The sequence below is a fragment of the Atractosteus spatula genome, chromosome 8 (assembly GCF_055471065.1).
Source record: "Atractosteus spatula isolate fAtrSpa1 chromosome 8, fAtrSpa1.hap1, whole genome shotgun sequence".
In the NCBI taxonomy this organism is placed as follows: domain Eukaryota; kingdom Metazoa; phylum Chordata; class Actinopteri; order Semionotiformes; family Lepisosteidae; genus Atractosteus; species Atractosteus spatula.
Window position 1 is genome coordinate 9866549 of NC_142713.1, and position 17399 is coordinate 9883947.

General features: G+C 38.1%; 1 protein-coding gene across 1 annotated transcript in view; it reads left to right on the top strand.

The window, feature by feature from the left end:
* The window catches only part of cacna1c (calcium voltage-gated channel subunit alpha1 C), a 414391-nt gene that overhangs the window by 297788 nt on the left and 99204 nt on the right, over positions 1-17399 (top strand). Inside the window, exons 8-11 of the mRNA XM_088922581.1 lie at positions 4141-4244; positions 5848-5994; positions 9974-9992; positions 10436-10455. Coding sequence (XP_088778707.1) covers positions 4141-4244; positions 5848-5994; positions 9974-9992; positions 10436-10455 — 290 coding nt within the window. The remainder of the gene's footprint in view (positions 1-4140; positions 4245-5847; positions 5995-9973; positions 9993-10435; positions 10456-17399) is intronic.

Here is a 17399-nt window from a genome sequence, read left to right on the forward strand (position 1 = left end):
GCACCACTGTGGCATTTATCACAGCCTGACAGGAGGGAACAGCCTTCCTTTGTTTTTGTCAAACTACAGTATATTATGTGTTGAGTACATCTCAAGACAATTCACTTAAAAATACACATAAGGTATTGTGTGCTTTTATTTTTTTTTTTGAGAGGGGGTGATATGATTCACGGTCTTACCTGTTTATTAAGACTTTTTGAAACCAATAAGCAGAAAAGCGCTGCTTCCATAATTATTTCCAGTAGTTGTATACAGTACAAAATGTAAACATTTAGCAACAGCTAATCAGTTCACTCATGTTCAATGTTGTGGTTAAGAGGGCCTACGAATGTTAAGCAGAAGTATTTTAAACAGTATGTATATGTACTCTTTATTGACATATTTATGTAAAATTGCCAGAATATTTGACAGAATCCTATGCTGAACTGCCAAACTGGTTTGTTAAAGGATGGAAGTAATCAAAAGAAATTTATTTAAGTGACATATTTTCCCTCTGGCTGCGACATATGCCATATGTGATGTTAGTAAAAATTAAATTCCCAGAGAAGACCAAGAACAAAAGTCGGTGGAAAGCCACGCAGATGTCTGGTAGGGGAATAAAAGAACAAAATCAGCCGTATTGTTTTATCATTTTTCTGAAGGACAACCGAACATGTCTGTGATCTCGTCCTAGAATGAGATTGTGTGTAAGGTTTTAGCATCACCACTAAAATCAGTGATTTGGAAAACATAGACAGAAGTGTTATGAATGATTTGCATTAATGATGTGAATAGTATACTTACAGGACATCCAAACACTATCAGAAAGCTGGTAGAAGTTGGAGTAACTCATTATTTCTGGTAGGAGTTGTAGTAACTTATCCTGAAAGCATAGGGCACAAGGCAGGATCAAATCCTGGAGCAGATGCCAGTGCATTGGCAGGCCTCAGGCACAGAGACAATTTTGATACCAGTTGCAGTGTAACTGAACATTATAATTCTGAGAATTACAATCTCTTACCATGATACCCATGTTTAATCAAAACAGGTATTTTCAAGCAAATATTTTAGCTATGCAATATCTGTTGAAACAGTTGTATATCAAGTACAAAAATAATAAGTGAACCTCTAGTTGATCCTTAGCCACATTGCCATCGCTCCTCTTTTTTTTTTAAGAGAGAGAGAATGGATATAGCAGAAATAGCAGAAAGAGAGTGATATACTGTAGCAGCACTCACCACCTTGACACTGTGCTGCTCATTATACCTACTGTGCATTTAATGATGAAATAACTACAGTGCATACTGTATATTGAGCCATATGAGAATATTATTATTATTATTATTGCCCTGCCTAGATCCCTAGAAAGAAGTAAGAATATGAAAAGAGGTGACAAATGGGAGGAGGCTATTCAGCTTTTCATCTTCATTTGGATGCTAGTAGCTTATTGATCCAAAGATCACAACTTAGCTTCTCTTAAATGTTTCCTTGAAATATGCTTTAAAAAATGCCTGTGTAGTTTGTTCCAGGCAACTACCATGGCAAAAACCACTCATGGATAAAAAGTTTATGATGTGTCTGCAGAACATCATAAGCTGTAGATGGCGGTTTAATTTCACATCTAATACATATGATAAAATAAAACAAGGATAGATTTTGAAATGAGCAATTTTTATCATCATACCGTATAAACATGCACATCATATAAATCTTAATAATGCACTTACAGAATAAGTCTAATTTGGTGTGTTAAACTTTTGAGTTGAAAGAAAACTTTCTGACCAATGAACTAAAAAGCTTCTGCACTGGTAGTAGAGTTGGGGGATGGTGGAGTTGCATCAGCACTAGGACGACTAGGAAAAACAGGTCTGGAGAACCCATATTTCTACTCTAGATCCAGAAATCTGTTGGAATTGGAGCTTGTCCTGTTCCTGAAGGTTTCTTATAGGCTCCAAATAATGATGGTCAAAATCACAGTCCTATTTCTATAGAGCACATGAACAAACAAGCAAACTGGTTCACCTAAGCCCTCAAAATGTCTTTCTCCATTCTCTTTCTCTGCCTCTCTCTTTTCTGTTTACCTTTCCCTTTCCTTTAACCTTCCTTCCATCTTCCAGATGCAGGACGCTATGGGTTATGAGCTCCCCTGGGTCTATTTTGTCAGTCTGGTCATCTTCGGATCCTTTTTCGTTCTAAATCTGGTTCTGGGGGTGTTGAGCGGGTAAGACTGGTTTGTTTGGTGATTGCTGTGAGTCACCGGACAGCAAGATTCCATGGGACAAAGGTCTAACATTAACAATAATAAAAAAAAGTCTGGCAGCAGATTCGAACGTTCAAAAACTACTTTTGAAATGTACATTGTTTAATAGGATATTTTTGTGTTCAGATTTTTTTTTACAAGGAGAAATGCAATAACAGTAATAATAAAAGAGCTCATGTATAGTACAGTGTGGCTTTGGGCTTGTTAAGATGAGTGGCCAATAAAAAACACCAGGACTTGGAAATACAGTCGTTTCTGTCTTAATTTGTATTTCCTTAATTTTTCATTTTCTGACCACTTTATCCAATACAGGGTCATAGGGGAGCCAGAGCCCATTGTGGCAAGCAACAGGCACAAGACAAGACACTCCCTGCACAAGATCTCAGGGCACACACGAACACACTTATTCACACCAAGTCCTAACAGCATGTTTTTGGACTGTGGGAAACACTGTACAAACTTCACACAGATAGCATCCCAGCATTTGAACCCAGGGTCCCAGTGCTGTAAGGTAGCAATGTCAACCACTACACCACAGTGTCATACTGTATTGTTTCCCTTTAAACGTAATACCACACCAGGTACTAACTACTCAACGTTGTTACATCTTTTTAATCTGTGCAATGCAAGTTCTAAAAAATAATTAACATTTCATACACAAAACTGTTCTGCTGGTTATTGGATTGTTTATCCAATTAAAACCCAACAGTTGATAAGAACCGTTGCAGAATACTGAATGAGTACTGTAGCAGAATAAACATTTCTGTGTCTTTGCAAGTTCATTACAAAAGGGAAAGGCATAGAGTAATATTGACAAGCTATCATTTCAATGTTTAATGTGCGGTAAGTTGACAACACTGAATACGTTATATAGTTGTTGCAAGTCTCTCTTAACTTCCATCATACACCTACTTACATTAACCACCTACAGTAAACTACCAGTAACCTCAGAGCTGCAGATGAAGTCAGACCAACTCCAGTGTAATAAATTCCCGTTCCCATTCCCATCCAAAAATGGTCCCTAACCTGCAAGTCTATTCAGTTTCCCCCTTTGTCTAAACCTTAATGGGGTTCCTTCACCCTGAGTCAGCTGCTGGAGTTACTCTGTCGACCTGAGAATTCCCAGCTTCTTACTCCCAAGGGAGTAAATAAAATGGCTCCTCAGAGCGTTTGTTTACCTGTACTGACTAAACCTGATAACCATTTCCCTAACCAATGGGAAATACTATTACCATATATCCATATTGTAGTTAATAAATCCAGATTTGATGGGTGAGCTCTGAACTCTCTCAGTTGCTCATTTCATCCTGACTCTTAAAAAAACCCCAACCACTGGTCTCACCCATGAGACTGTTCTAAGAGACTTGGCGGGTCTGGTCTCATCTCGAGACAAGGCATTTTCTCTTGTGATCTCTATTATTAGAGAAAACTAATGAGAAACTGTTGCATTAGATTCCTCTCTTGCATCACTTGTGCAAATCCCTGGATTTTTTTTAACTTTTGAGTTTCCTTAAACTGCCCTCTAGTGGCTGAAACCGACACTAGGTCTGAGATGCAACTCTACAATTAATATTCAATGATAAAGTAAGTCGATGAAAATAAATTCTTGGCTTGTTATACTACGTGCAAGTAGGAGGATGTTGAGGTTCAGTCAGAATGAATGCTTTCTATCTAATTGTTCATACTGAAATTGTTTTTCTCCTTTTGCAAAACAATCTAGATAATTGGCAAAACCTTGAGAAAGCTTGGATATTATTTGCCAAACTAAAAATCTAGCTTCCCACACGTGTGAGAAAAGTTTAAAAATTTAGAATTGCAGTGGATCTTGAACACAGGCTGTTTTGCCCATGGAATCTTCTTGCTCCGAGTGTTGCCTACTAATTATCCTTCCATTTTTCCAGGTCAATGATGCCGTAGGAAATGAATGGCCATGGATCTATTTTGTTACACTTATCATCATAGGGTCATTTTTTGTTCTTAACTTGGTTCTTGGTGTGCTGAGCGGGTAAGGAACCAATGGGTTTTTATTGCTTTGTTTTGGCTTTTGACTTTCCTCTCATTTGTCTCAAATGAGACTGAAAGGTTTTGAATCGATGTCCTGTAGTCTTGTGACAACCGAAGTTCAAGAACTGCTCACAAACAACTGGCAGAAAAACATGAACACAAACTGTTCACAACACAGTTGGCTGCACCTTTAAAAATGGATCAAAATGCCCTGAGCCCAGGAAATGAACAGGCCTGATATTTCTAAAATCAATTTCTTGAAGAGTTAAAAGGGTAGATTTATTTTATAAGGTGCTACGTGTCCTAATTAGCTGTGGTTTATAACACCATAAAAAGCTTAATATCATTGGCTAAACGAGCTTTAAAGAAAAGTAGCATGCTGTTGCTGGTTTTCAAACGTTTTTTATTCACACATTTTTTATATATTGCTATAGCTGCAGGTTTTTATAGTCATAAGTCATAAATCCAGTGAACTCACTTTCAAGATGTCAAGTTATGTTCAGTCCTGGAGGTTGCTGTCTGTCTGGAATCACAGCAGCTGCTTGAGAAATGCCAACTAGTAATTCTTTCATCATGCCAGGATTTGGAGAAAGGTGTTTCTGCTGTAGCTGCAGGCAGAGGCCAAAAGACAGCATCCAACAGCAGTGCATGGAATTCGACATCTCAAGACTACTTACTCCCTAAGCAATTGCGTCAATGTAGACTTGTGTATACTTCCATATTTTTGGAACACCAAGACTTGATGTTTTAAAGTATTTAAATCCAACTTTTTTTCAGAGGTGATTCTTATTTCTACTCTTCTGCCAAAGCTGAAAGTATGAGAGGACTTTCGGACATTTTGGCTCCAAATCAAAACAGCTGGCGCCTTTGAAACACTGCATGGCTTCTCACATTTCTGGTCCTTCTGACCATACAGTATAGTGTCCTGGATGCCATTATTACAGTTATCTCAGTAGTGTGTCATATGATTTGCTTTTTGTAGCACTATGCTTATACTGTACTGCTTTTTTAAATGCATTTTCTTAGAAATTTCTAGTGATCCCCGTCATTGTTATATTTTTGTCACATGCAACATATTGAAGACAACAGCTGCTTCATGTCATTTGCATTATGACTGGAGCTGAGCAGTCTCTCTCCCCCTTTATTCGTATGTACACTCAGTTCAAAGAAGCAAGCAAATGCAGATTCAAATCACAGAAAGGAGCATGAGAGAAAAAGTATGAGTCAGCCTTTGCTTGGCTCTGCAGATATATTTTTCTAAATAATTTTCCTATCCCCGGGCACTCCATTCTCTTCTTATTACATTACAGGAATAAAAGAAAACTAGAGAACCTCCACATGCTTGACTTCGCCCTTGTAGAGAAAAAGTATTTCAAACATAATTCAGCTTGATTCTTTAAATCTAACCTTGTAATGCTTCCTAGGCCTAACTCGCTTCAAAATCTCCAATGTTTTCTTTTTCATAATGGTTGTTTTACTTGTCAACTTTGGTTGGAGAGATTTGGTGGCTGAGTTCAACATATTGTAGCATCCTGCTCTGTACTGACTCCCTTCCACTTTCTCTCTCTCTGTCTGCCTCCACCTCTCCTCTTTGTCTGCGGCAGAGAGTTTTCCAAGGAGCGAGAGAAGGCCAAAGCCAGGGGTGACTTCCAGAAGCTGCGAGAAAAGCAGCAGCTGGAGGAGGATTTGAAGGGATACCTGGACTGGATAACACAGGCTGAGGACATCGACCCTGAGAATGAGGACGAAGGGCTGGATGAGGACAAGCCGCGCAACCGTGAGTGTAGGGCAAGGGGGGGAACAGGGGTGTTGTGGGGAGGTTATCACTTTGTTCTGCATTGTCATTGGACAGATTGCCAAAAGTAGGGTTGACCTGGTATTCAGTGTTTTCCTGCATAACCATAAATCCACCACAACCTACCTAGGTAAACAGATTTATTGCAGCCCAAACTACCAATCCTTACTCACATACAGTACCTCATCATGGTTACAGTTACAATTTCTTCATTCTGTCTTTACATGTTTGTGGCTACACAGAGGAATAAATGAAATTGTGGCTACACAGTACATTGATATGGTGCCAGGGTGTGCATGGATGATGTTTTTAAGCATAGAAGTATTTAACACTGTTTCCTGAAATCAATCATGGAAGAATATATATTGTATATACTGTATATTTTATTGTCTTAAGAACGTAAATATTTTTTTTTATAAACCTAATGTTCATGGCACTAGATTTTAGACTTTTAGGATGTTCAACGCATATTGTGAGAGACATCCATTTAAAAAGAAAAAAGTCTGAACTGTATCCATAATCATGCTCACACAGTTGAGTATGATACTTCTGCAAAATCATTCAAATTGTGACCTGTGTTCCATTCCAGTTTCTTAAATTCAAGAATATTTTATATATACAGTATTTCATGCATATTTCATATTTCTCAAAACAGATAGAAACTTGCATTCTTATACTTACTTGCATTTGTACTGTATGTACATTCTTAGTTGAGTTTTAAATACCTTTTGCAATGCCTGTGTTTTTTGTCTTTATATAACGGTGGTGTATGAAATTAGACGTTTTAAAATCTGTATTTTAAAAAGTATTAATTAATGCCGAAAAATGCTGCCTTAGAGTTGTGTTTCATAGGGTATTTACACTCATACAGGGTAGAGCAACTGCTTTTAAAAATATCAGGTAGAGCTAATAGAATAGGAAATACCACAAACAAACAACAGCACAGCAGGCATATCCTTGTGGTACATACAGTTGTCTCAAAGCAATCAATCAGAGATTCCACTGAACTCAAAGTAAGACACCTGGGTACATACAGTACTGTAGGCTGTTAATAAGTTGCCCATTGGGAATGTTTTAAGCAGCCTTGTGGGTGAACTATAAATGAAACCAGGTTTGACTCCCAGTTGGTGCTATATTTATTCTATAGTCCCAGAACTGCTTGGTTAATAACACTAATCCCAAAAACAAGGATATTCATCAGCCTGTAAATATCCAGTGGTAGCGATTTCATACAGCATTTACTTGATGTATATACTGTACATATACAGTTAGTTTCAAAGGGAGACGCTGAGGATAGCATTACAGATTTGTTCAGTTTTTTTTCTTTTCCTTTTTGTTTCCACTCCAGTGCAGCCATTGCCATCTTGAACCCATAAAAGCTAGGTGAAAAAGAATAGTTTTTTCTTAGCACTGAATAAGGAATCAAAGCACTCCACGGCTTTTTCTGGGTTTTATTATTCGACAACAAAAGAACTCACAAGTGCAGGAATCTCCATCTCATACAAGCGAGATAGCAAAGAGGAATTTAAAAGTGGAGTCCTTGAAGTGACTTGCCATTCTTTATACAGCATACAGTGTGCACTGTAATAGGTTTCTGTTTCTCAGACGTTTAAATTTTAGAACAAAAAAAAATATTTACCTTTTATTGTAAATATATGCTGCAAATAGGCAACTCTTTTCTTGGGATGATGATCATCCAGTTGTATAACAAGCATTAATGCCATCAGGAGCAAGGTTCATAATGCAAATTTTCTTGAGACTAATAGCCAGTCTATTACAGTAATTCACGCTAAAGTATGATTCATATTTGCATGAGCACTTTTTAGTACAGGATTCAGGGTCCAGCAAAAGGTAAGATAGGTCCAATACAGAACTTTAAATGTATGTTATTACAATAATTTACTTTATATTTTGCACAGCTTCCACAATTTCATAACACCTGTTACTCATGCTGTAAAATACTGCTTAGAAAGATAATGTACAAGAAACTCAACATCTCTTTTATTCATCAAAAGGAAGACCCATCCATGACTGTTTAACATCAAATCCAGTAGCTCCTGAAAAACCTGAAATATCCTTTCTTATTGCCTCTCCTGTGTTGATCCAGCAGTCCTGATAAGCTTTAATGCAGCTATCCAATCAGCTATAATTGCTAGTGCAAGCAATGCTGCCAAAGGTTTGCATTTTATGTCTGTTCGCAGTGTTTTCTGGCACACAATTATTGTTTACCAGAGAATCTTTTTGTAACTATAAACATCTTCTCAATACAGTATACTGTAAGCACTGAAGGTCAATTTGAAAACCGAAGATTTTTTAACTGCTGTTCTTTGTATCGGTTTTAAGACATTTTGGTTATCCTCAATTTTTGACAAATTTGATTTTTAACCTTTTACAAAGTAGATCTGTAATGTAAACGGAATTTCTCAGTTCTGTCACAGTAGTAGTACATTATCAGTGAGGGTCAGCTTTTATGGCCAGTGAATGGCCTAATGAATGTATTGGCATGGTTTCTAATTTCCCTGAGATACTGTACAAAAGAGTGAGAATTGTGTATTAGAACAAAAGAGGTTACAAACGACAGGAGAAAATTCATCCCAACAAGCCCATTTGCTTTGTTAGTATGTTAATTGATCCAAGGATCTCATCCAGCTGTTTCTTGGAAAAAAAACAGTGTGTCAGCTTCAGGCTGGGAAGCCTGTTCTAACATACTGTATACTCACAACCCTTGATGTACAAATTTCTCTATTTTATATTTGCTTCCTTCATGCCACCCTCTTTGTATTTCATTATTCATTCTGAAGAAAAATTTCACTTAATTTGTCAACATTTTTTTTCACCTACTGTAATCCAGGATTTAAATTTTTCTTCAATATCGTTATCACCAGTGGACTATCCTAACATTGAGTCCATTCCGGCCTAATTAGTTGAAATGCATAGCAAGCAGTGATATTGTGCTGTAATTGGCACCAATCTCATTAAATACCTGCTGTAAGGAGCCACATGCTGCTTCTAAGAATGAGATCTCTCCCCTGCGGTGTCGGCGTCGCCAGCTTGCCTGATCATAAAGAGAGACCCTCACTGTGCTGAAATGCTGTTGAGACTTTGAGGTGATGACCCACGTAAATGTGCACAAGCAAGCCCAAGTCATAAAATGCTGGCGTAGTGAGCAAATTGAAAACACCAATTCTGAAACTAGCTTTCTGTTCCTTACTTTGCTTCATTAGTATTGTTAATGATAAAACTAGACTTTCATCATATCTACTGTATGTAGGATATCTTTCCCCAGTTGTTATTTTAGCTTTTCCTATTGAGCTGCTAACAAATAGCTCCCTTTGCCTTATCAAAGTGTTTTTCTACTGGTTTACAATTTGTTTGCATCTGTTGTAGTCTATGAAGTTGTTAGTTCTGCATTTATGATTACACAGAAGGATTGTTTACCATATACTGCATGGTTTTACAGTATATACATATCTTATTATTCAACACAGACATATTTTATTGAGATTTTCTGGATGTATTTTTCTCCATCATGTATTTTTCTCTGTTTCAACCAATGTAGAACAGCCAATCACCATTCAGGCTGAGTATTGCTGCAGCTCCTGCTCAAGCATGTTTGTATATTAGCCTAATGTGCTGTTTAATATTATCACAGTTGTCTGCTGTTTTTTTTGCTAGGATGTTTTTTTTTAGTTTGATTTAATGATCTTTGAGGTGATGTACCATGAGAAGCCAAGTTTAGAAAATGTTGTTTTAAGCAGATTGATTGATCAGAATTGATTAAGAGTGACAAAACACATGTTCTCTGAAGTGTCTTCCATCAAGTCAAGAGCATGAAGTCTTTCTTTACTGAGAGTATAAAAGCCTCCTGTAACATGCAGAACGAACACATGTACTATACTGTATAACCCTTAATATTAGTACTACAGGCTTACAAGCACCCTACCAGTGACAATAGTCTTTGGTGCCCTTTCAGACAATGTTTTTAAGGTCAACCACAGTCAATAATAATAATAATAATAATAATAATAAACTTTATTTTATATAGCACCTTTAAAGCTGGCTTCTCAAAGCGCTTTACTTGATGACAAGAACAAGAAATAAGAAGAATACACAAGATAAAACACAATTACTATATATAGAGGAGACCATGGAAGGTGGTACTAAGAAAAGCAGAGGGGTGAAGAATGGAACCAATTAAGGCTTTTCTGAAGAAGAGGGTTTTGAGTCTGGATTTGAAGGATTTTAGAGAAGGTGACTCTCTGATATCCTTGGGGAGAGAGTTCCAGAGCTTGGGGGCATAACAGGAGAAGGCCCTGTCACCCATACAATGTAGACGGGCTTGGGGGACAGTAAGAAGAGCAGAATTAGAAGAGCGAAGGTTGCGAGGTGGGGAGTAGGGCGATAATAGTTCAGACAGGTACTGAGGTGCCAAGCCATATAGGTGAGTATGACGATTTTAAAGTCCACACGGAATTTGACCAGAAGCCAGTGCAAGGACTCCAGGATAGGAGTAATGTGATCATTTGCACTAGACCTGGTCAGGATTCTGGCTGCTGAATTTTGGACATACTGCAGTTTGTTCAGAGTAGATTTAGATACCCCAGTGAGTAGAGCATTGCAGTAGTCAATTCGAGAGAACACAAATGTGTTTATCAGCTTTTCAGCCACAGTTTGTGATAGCATAGGGCGTAGTCTAGCGATATTTCTGAGGTGAAAAAAAGATGTTTTGACAGTATGCTGCACATGTGGGTCGGATGTTAAGCCAGAATTGAACACAGTCCCAAGGTTTTTCAATTTTGATTGAAACTAAAGTACAGAACCATCTACAGATAGGGTTATAGGACTGGCTTTATGAAGTTGATGGTGGGTGCCAATAAGCATGACTTCAGTCTTGTCGCAGTTAAGATGAAGGAAGTTGAGTCATCCAAATTTATATGTCAGAGATGCAATTAGATAGAATAGAGACAGCCACATCACTGTCAGATTTGGTATGGATGTATATTTGAGTATCGTCAGCGTAAAAACGAAAGCTGAGGCCATGTGATCTTAAAAGCTGACCAAGTGGAAACATGTAAATGCTGAAGAGCAAGGGGCCCAGTATTGAGCCCTGAGGAACACCAGACTTAACAAGACCAATTTCAGACCTGTACCCATTAAGAGAGACAAAATTACAGTGATCAGTGAGGTAAGACTTGAACCATTTGAGAGCAGTGTCAGAAACTCCAAACACAGTCTCAAGACGAGAAAGTAAGATGTTATGGTTAACAGTGTCAAAAGCAGCACTGAAATCAAGAAGGATGAGTATAGAAGGACAACCAGAATCAGAAGCTGTTAGAAGATCGTTAGTGACTTTGACCAGGGCAGTTTCTGTGCTGTGAAGTTGACGGAAGCCAGATTGGAGGTGTTCGAAAAGGTTGTTTGTCATAAGGTGGTTATGTAACTGAAGTGTGACAGCATCTTCTAGAATTTTAGCAAGAAAGGGTAAGTTGGAGATGGGGCGAAAATTGTTAAGATTGTCGAGAGCCATGTTAGGCTCTTTTGGCACGGGGGTAATGGTAATGTTCTTTAGCTCAGCTGGCAAGACTTGGGTTCAAGCCATTGCAGTGATGCACGAAGTAGGGTAGGAGCGGCGAGGGTACAAGCCCTAGAACTCGAATCCGTTACAATAACAAAAGGACAGACAATGAAATATGGGCTATTTCGAAGTCGCAAATGTGAGATATAAAGTCGCAATTACGAGTTTTTAAGTTGCAATTCTGAGATACTAAGTCGGAATTCTGAGTTACTAAGTCGGAATTCTGAGTTACTACGTCGCAATTCTGAGTTACTAAGTCGCAATTCTGAGTTACTAAGTCGGAATTCTGAGATACTATGGCGCGTTTTTTTTTACTCCCTGGCAGAAACGGGCTTCCATAGATCTGACAGAATCAAAACCAAAGGAAATACAAATACATAATTACATTGACTTGATTTGGTGTACCTCTGTTTTGAGATTGCTTATTCTGCTCGTTTTTTCTGTTCTTCCTTTTTGTCAGCGCCCAATTTTAGTTGATGTTGTGTGTTTACCAGCTGTAACCAGATGATTTTAATTTTTCCTTATTACAACATAATTTGCACAACATGCAAAAGGTCGCTTGTAATGTTTCACTGCATGTTAGATGTAGTTAAAGGTTAATAAAATTGCTCATCACAACATTTGCTACTTTCCGAAATGAAGCAAAAAGCATTCAGTGTACCAGCAGCTGAAACTGCACTGCACTCATTTACTGCATAGACAGTGAAATAAACCACTACACTTACTGTACATTCACCACTAAAAAACTGTAACGACCTAGACTAGCATAGCACCAACAGAAAGAGCCACTGGAGACCCACATTTGAATGTGCCGATTGCAAAAATATGTTACAGTATGTTGCACATTGAGGGGGCCACAAGGCCAAAGGCACTAACAGACATAGGCAGCCATCTGGTTCACCTAAGCCAAGGACCAGGCCTGAGTGGAAACCACCTTTTTTGGTTTGCATTGTTTTTATTGTACTTATCCTGGTGTTAACATGGCATAATTAGCATGTGTGTCAGAACTTATGCTAATAGAACAGTTGAATTGTTCATCAACGTTCAGCTAAGCCAAAGTTAATAAGCAAAAAATAACCATTAGTTTAATTATTTGATAACTTGTTCATTTAACTCTATATTTGATATTTATTTTTAATTATTCATCCAAATGAATTGGTGCCTTGTCTAAATGTAGGACATGGTGCTTACAGACTGCATAATATATAATCTTGGTTTACATCCTATTTTTTATTCCTTTAATGCCTGAAAGGATTCTGATAGAGCTGATAAGCAATCTTCTGGTGCTGTAAAAGGAATTGCACACTGTATTCTTAAGTAACTAGAGTTCTGTATGAAGTTAACATTAACACCTTTGATTTACATTTTGCACTTTTCACTATATGCATATTTTATACTGTATACAGTACATATGCCATTTTACTAAAGATACTGAACAGCTTTAAAGGCATACTGTATAGCCAGCTAGAGCTGAGACTGGTCAAATCACAACTCAAACCTCTTGGGGTCTCTAACTTCTTGGTATTGAGTTGAAATAGCTGTTATGGTTTATGTTGCATTATTTAGTGCTCATTATGGGGGTGGTAGTTTGTGCTGCAGTCATATAGCACTTCCTGGTCCTGGTCTTGATTGTTGCCTAGAGTGTCTTCTCTAAGTCACTTTAATGGGCTTTCTTTGAGTTCTCTAGTTTCTTTCCACCTTTTAAAGGTTTGATGGCTAGGTTAGTTGTTCATTTTAAATTGTCCTTGTGTGCGTGCATGCGTGTTCTTGGATGGACAAGTGTCCCATCCAGGGTGTAGTACCACCTTGCTCTGTGTGCTCCTACAGTAGGTTAATCTCCTTGTTGCTGTGACCACTTTCTGACAATGGATGAATGGATGGATTTATCATACTCTTTGTTTTCATTAATGAAGAAACATTGAATACAGCCCCTATATAGTATAAAATCTAGAGGCTAGCTGAACATCTGAGGGACAATTTAATTTGTAATAGCACTATGAATGATATGTAATTGGCATATACAGTAGTGTACCAATTAAAGCTAACATTTATTTCTTATTTCATTATTCAAAAATTCCCAGAAAAGCAATTACTATATGTAGAGAAACACAGAATAATCATACCAATCTGCTGAACAGATGTTCATGCTTTTGTTCTGTGCACTAAAGGACAAAGTCCTTGTGCTTTATGGAAATGAACAACAGTAGCCTTAAAATGTATTTCTGCAATTAACACATTTTGTGATTGTTATAGTTCCTTATTCATCTTCATACTGGACCTGCAATTCAAATGTGCACATATTTTCTCTTATTTATATTATTTCAGTATTTTTTATTGTACAGTATTCTATTAACTGCAATTTTTGATTCCAGCATTGACTTTAATCATATATTTCTCTAGTCTGTGGCCCTGAATGCTCATAATTATTTATGAGAAAACTCATTTTACATGTTCATCTTCATGCATCACGTACAAGGCTGTTACATGTGCTGAAGTGCAATGAAACCACGTTCCTCCCACACAGCAGCGTTGTCGGTGCCTAGTTAAGATCAGAATACTGTCACGGTGAGCTAAATTTGGATCTAAAGAAATTCACTCCTTCACTTCCGTAGCGAGGGCTTTTAGAACAAACAGAAGCTTTAGATGCCAAAGGAAACTTCACAGTGTGAAATGGTAGGGGGCCAGTGCAAGGTACAGTCATTTTAGGGTGTGTTGCCAGTTTTAAGTCTTCTACTTCGTTTGGAAAGGAATGAATGGAGGTGTATGTGTCACGCCCACAACTAACCAAATTCCAATGTGGAAATGTCCTCACCCTAATTGCTCTGAGCACTTCTAGCAAACAACATTGCTCTGGTTAATCAACCAACCACGGCACTTCACTAATCACCGCACCTTCCACCTCCTGTAATACTTAAACCCGCATTACTTTGCCCGGTATTGGTCTCTCCTTACCTCACCTTCTCTTCCCAGTCTAAGTTCTCTAGTCTTTTCGGATTTGAACCTCGGATCTCGCCTTAGACCATGTCAACAGTCTAGCCCCTTTCGGAAAAGAGACTGCTGAACCTTCTCCTCTTCCTATTCACCCACTCGTCTTCAACGACAAAGAACACCGCATCGGGTCCAGCTACTCGGTTGGTCTGCTGGCCCCTGCCAGTATGTTTAGTTTATTCTAATGCATTAAATGACAGGAGAAGAAGAGGAAAGCTCAAGGTGTACTATAGCAGCTGGCTTATCCCCCTTTGAAAATGCCTGTAATTTCCACAGCACAGTGATTCATTGTGGATTTGCTTCACTCTGCCACTCCCAGAGTGCAGGGATAAATAAAGCAAGGTTCTCTGGAGATGCTGGCCTGCCCACCTGAGCAAAGAATTAAAAACTATGTTAATTTGAATGGCTGAACTGGGCTCAAGCCTGCAGAGATTTGCATTGTTAAGTGTTCTTAAACAAAGGTTCCACGGGCTATGGTTTTGTATTGAGGCTTTTTTAAAATTTGTATATTCCTGAAATGTTGTAGTCATATTTTTGAAAATGTGCTCATTTACCTATTTGAATGTCATTGTTGACAATGAGCACTATTGCCTCTCAGCACTGGGGCCCAGGGTTCAATTCCTGAGGGTGCTATCTACATGGAGTTGTATGTTCACCCACATGTTCACGTGGGTTTCTGCTGGGTGCTCTGGTTTCTTCCCACAGTCCAAACAGATGCTGGGATAAACAGATAGGATAATTGTCCTATGTAAAGTTGGCCCCTGTGTGTTTGTTTGTGTCTGTGTGTGCTCTGCGATGAACTGGTGTCCCATCCGGGATGTATCCTGCCTTATGCCTGCTGCTTGCCAGGTTAGGCTCCTGGTTAGGATCTCAACGGCACTGGACCGGAATAAAGTAGTTTAGAAAATGGATGGATGCCACAAAAGCATGACATCAATTACACTGTTGGAAAGACAATTAAAAGTGCTTGTTTGCACCATGCGACTTGCTCTGAAATAAGGTGTTATTGCTGTGCTCATTAAAATGACACATCCTTAGCTTGGCACATCATGTACTGTGTGGGTTGGGATCTGCATTCTGGAGGTGGCTGATTTGACTCCCATTATTTTCAGAGCTGATGATCTTATGACTCCCCAGGGAGCCCCACCTTTCATTCTGTTGCTAGTAGTGTGGGCAGAGATGTCTGGCAGGGTTCAGAGCAATGGCAGTATCTGCTGATATACTGCTTGTTTAGGTATGTGGAATAGTTTCCACAGAGTAAAATGGAGGCTGCTCCTCAAATACCTCTCTTCCACCTTCACAAAGGTGTTGTATACAGTATGTCCTTCCAAAAACAGCTGAACCTTAAAATATGTACTGTATGTATTTCTATGTGTAATGAGTTAAGAAATTAGTACTGTATAGTATATAGGATAAATATATAAAATACTTGTTGAAGCACAATATTAAATTAATTAAACTATCTTACAAAAAGGTATTTCATCCTCAGAAAAAAATAAGTAGCCCAGTGCATCTGGATTTCTAGAGCTCCATGCTTAGGTTGCTACTTAATCAAGAGTCTCCATGTTCAGAGCTTGTTTTCTTTTTAAAAAACAACAAGGTAACCTTAGGTAAGCAGGCTCCTTATAAGCACAATTTTATGTACTGGACCAAGCAAACACACTTCAAAAAACTATGGGGAAGTAAGCCAATAAGCAGCTTTTTACTTTGACGGTTGTACCTACAGTACAAACAGGGCACTTTCCCATGATGCTCACCCCTCGAAACTAATATGGCTCTCTACACAGCTCCGCTCACTTAAGGGTATTGTTGTGGATTGCCTCAGTGACTTTCTGAAAAATGATCTCATTGCTCATGTTAAAGTTGTCTGTATCACTCTGGGGTCCACTCAGTCTTATCTTCAGCAATTGGGGAAGCTTCTCTGCTATCTACTGAAGAAGTAAGAAAGTGGATGGATCTCCTCCAGGCAGCATCAGAGAGTTTAGAGAAGTTATCACTGATTAACTCCCAGCTGACCAAATCAGTAGAAAATAGACATTTACTAGCCTATATAGAAACAATTCAAATTGAACTGTACAAAAATAATTTGTGCCAGTTCCAGGGTGCTCAGGGATATCCCTCATACATTTACGTATTTTTAAACTTGTTCACTATACTGATTGATAGATTATCCTTCTGTTGGTCAGAAAATCTGATATGTTACAAAAACAGTGTATATGTGGGAGTGGTATTATGTTCTGGTCAGCCATTTGTGTGTTATACCTAACACAATTGATGCAAAAATGACTGCATTCAATATATTATCTTTAGATTGTGGCTGTGTTGTACATCATGGTTTGGGACCCAAGTAGGATTACAGGCTCTTCCATCAGCTAGTCAGTCTACTTCTGTGTCTACACATTTCTCAAATTTTTGAAAAAGTGTTTAATTATTTTAGAGCTTGTAATTACTTTATTTTAGGGAAATGCAACATCCTTTTCATCCTAGACTCCACTTTAACTAGTCCCTGTTATTTCCATCTGCCTTTGAATGCTTCCAAATGTCATGCACAAGAGTATGTTTGTTGTAAATAGTGATTATTTTCATGTAGACAGGAAATAGAACCTCATATTGACTATATTTGTATTTTTGTTTCACCTCATATTGATTATATTTTTATTTCTATATACATTTATTTTGATTTCAGGAATCAATCTTTCTAAACTCTAGCATTTTAACTTTATTTCAGAATGAGGCCTTTTTAAAACATTTCACTGAGATTTTGAATTAATGTTTTAGAAATAAAGTTCTTTTGGATA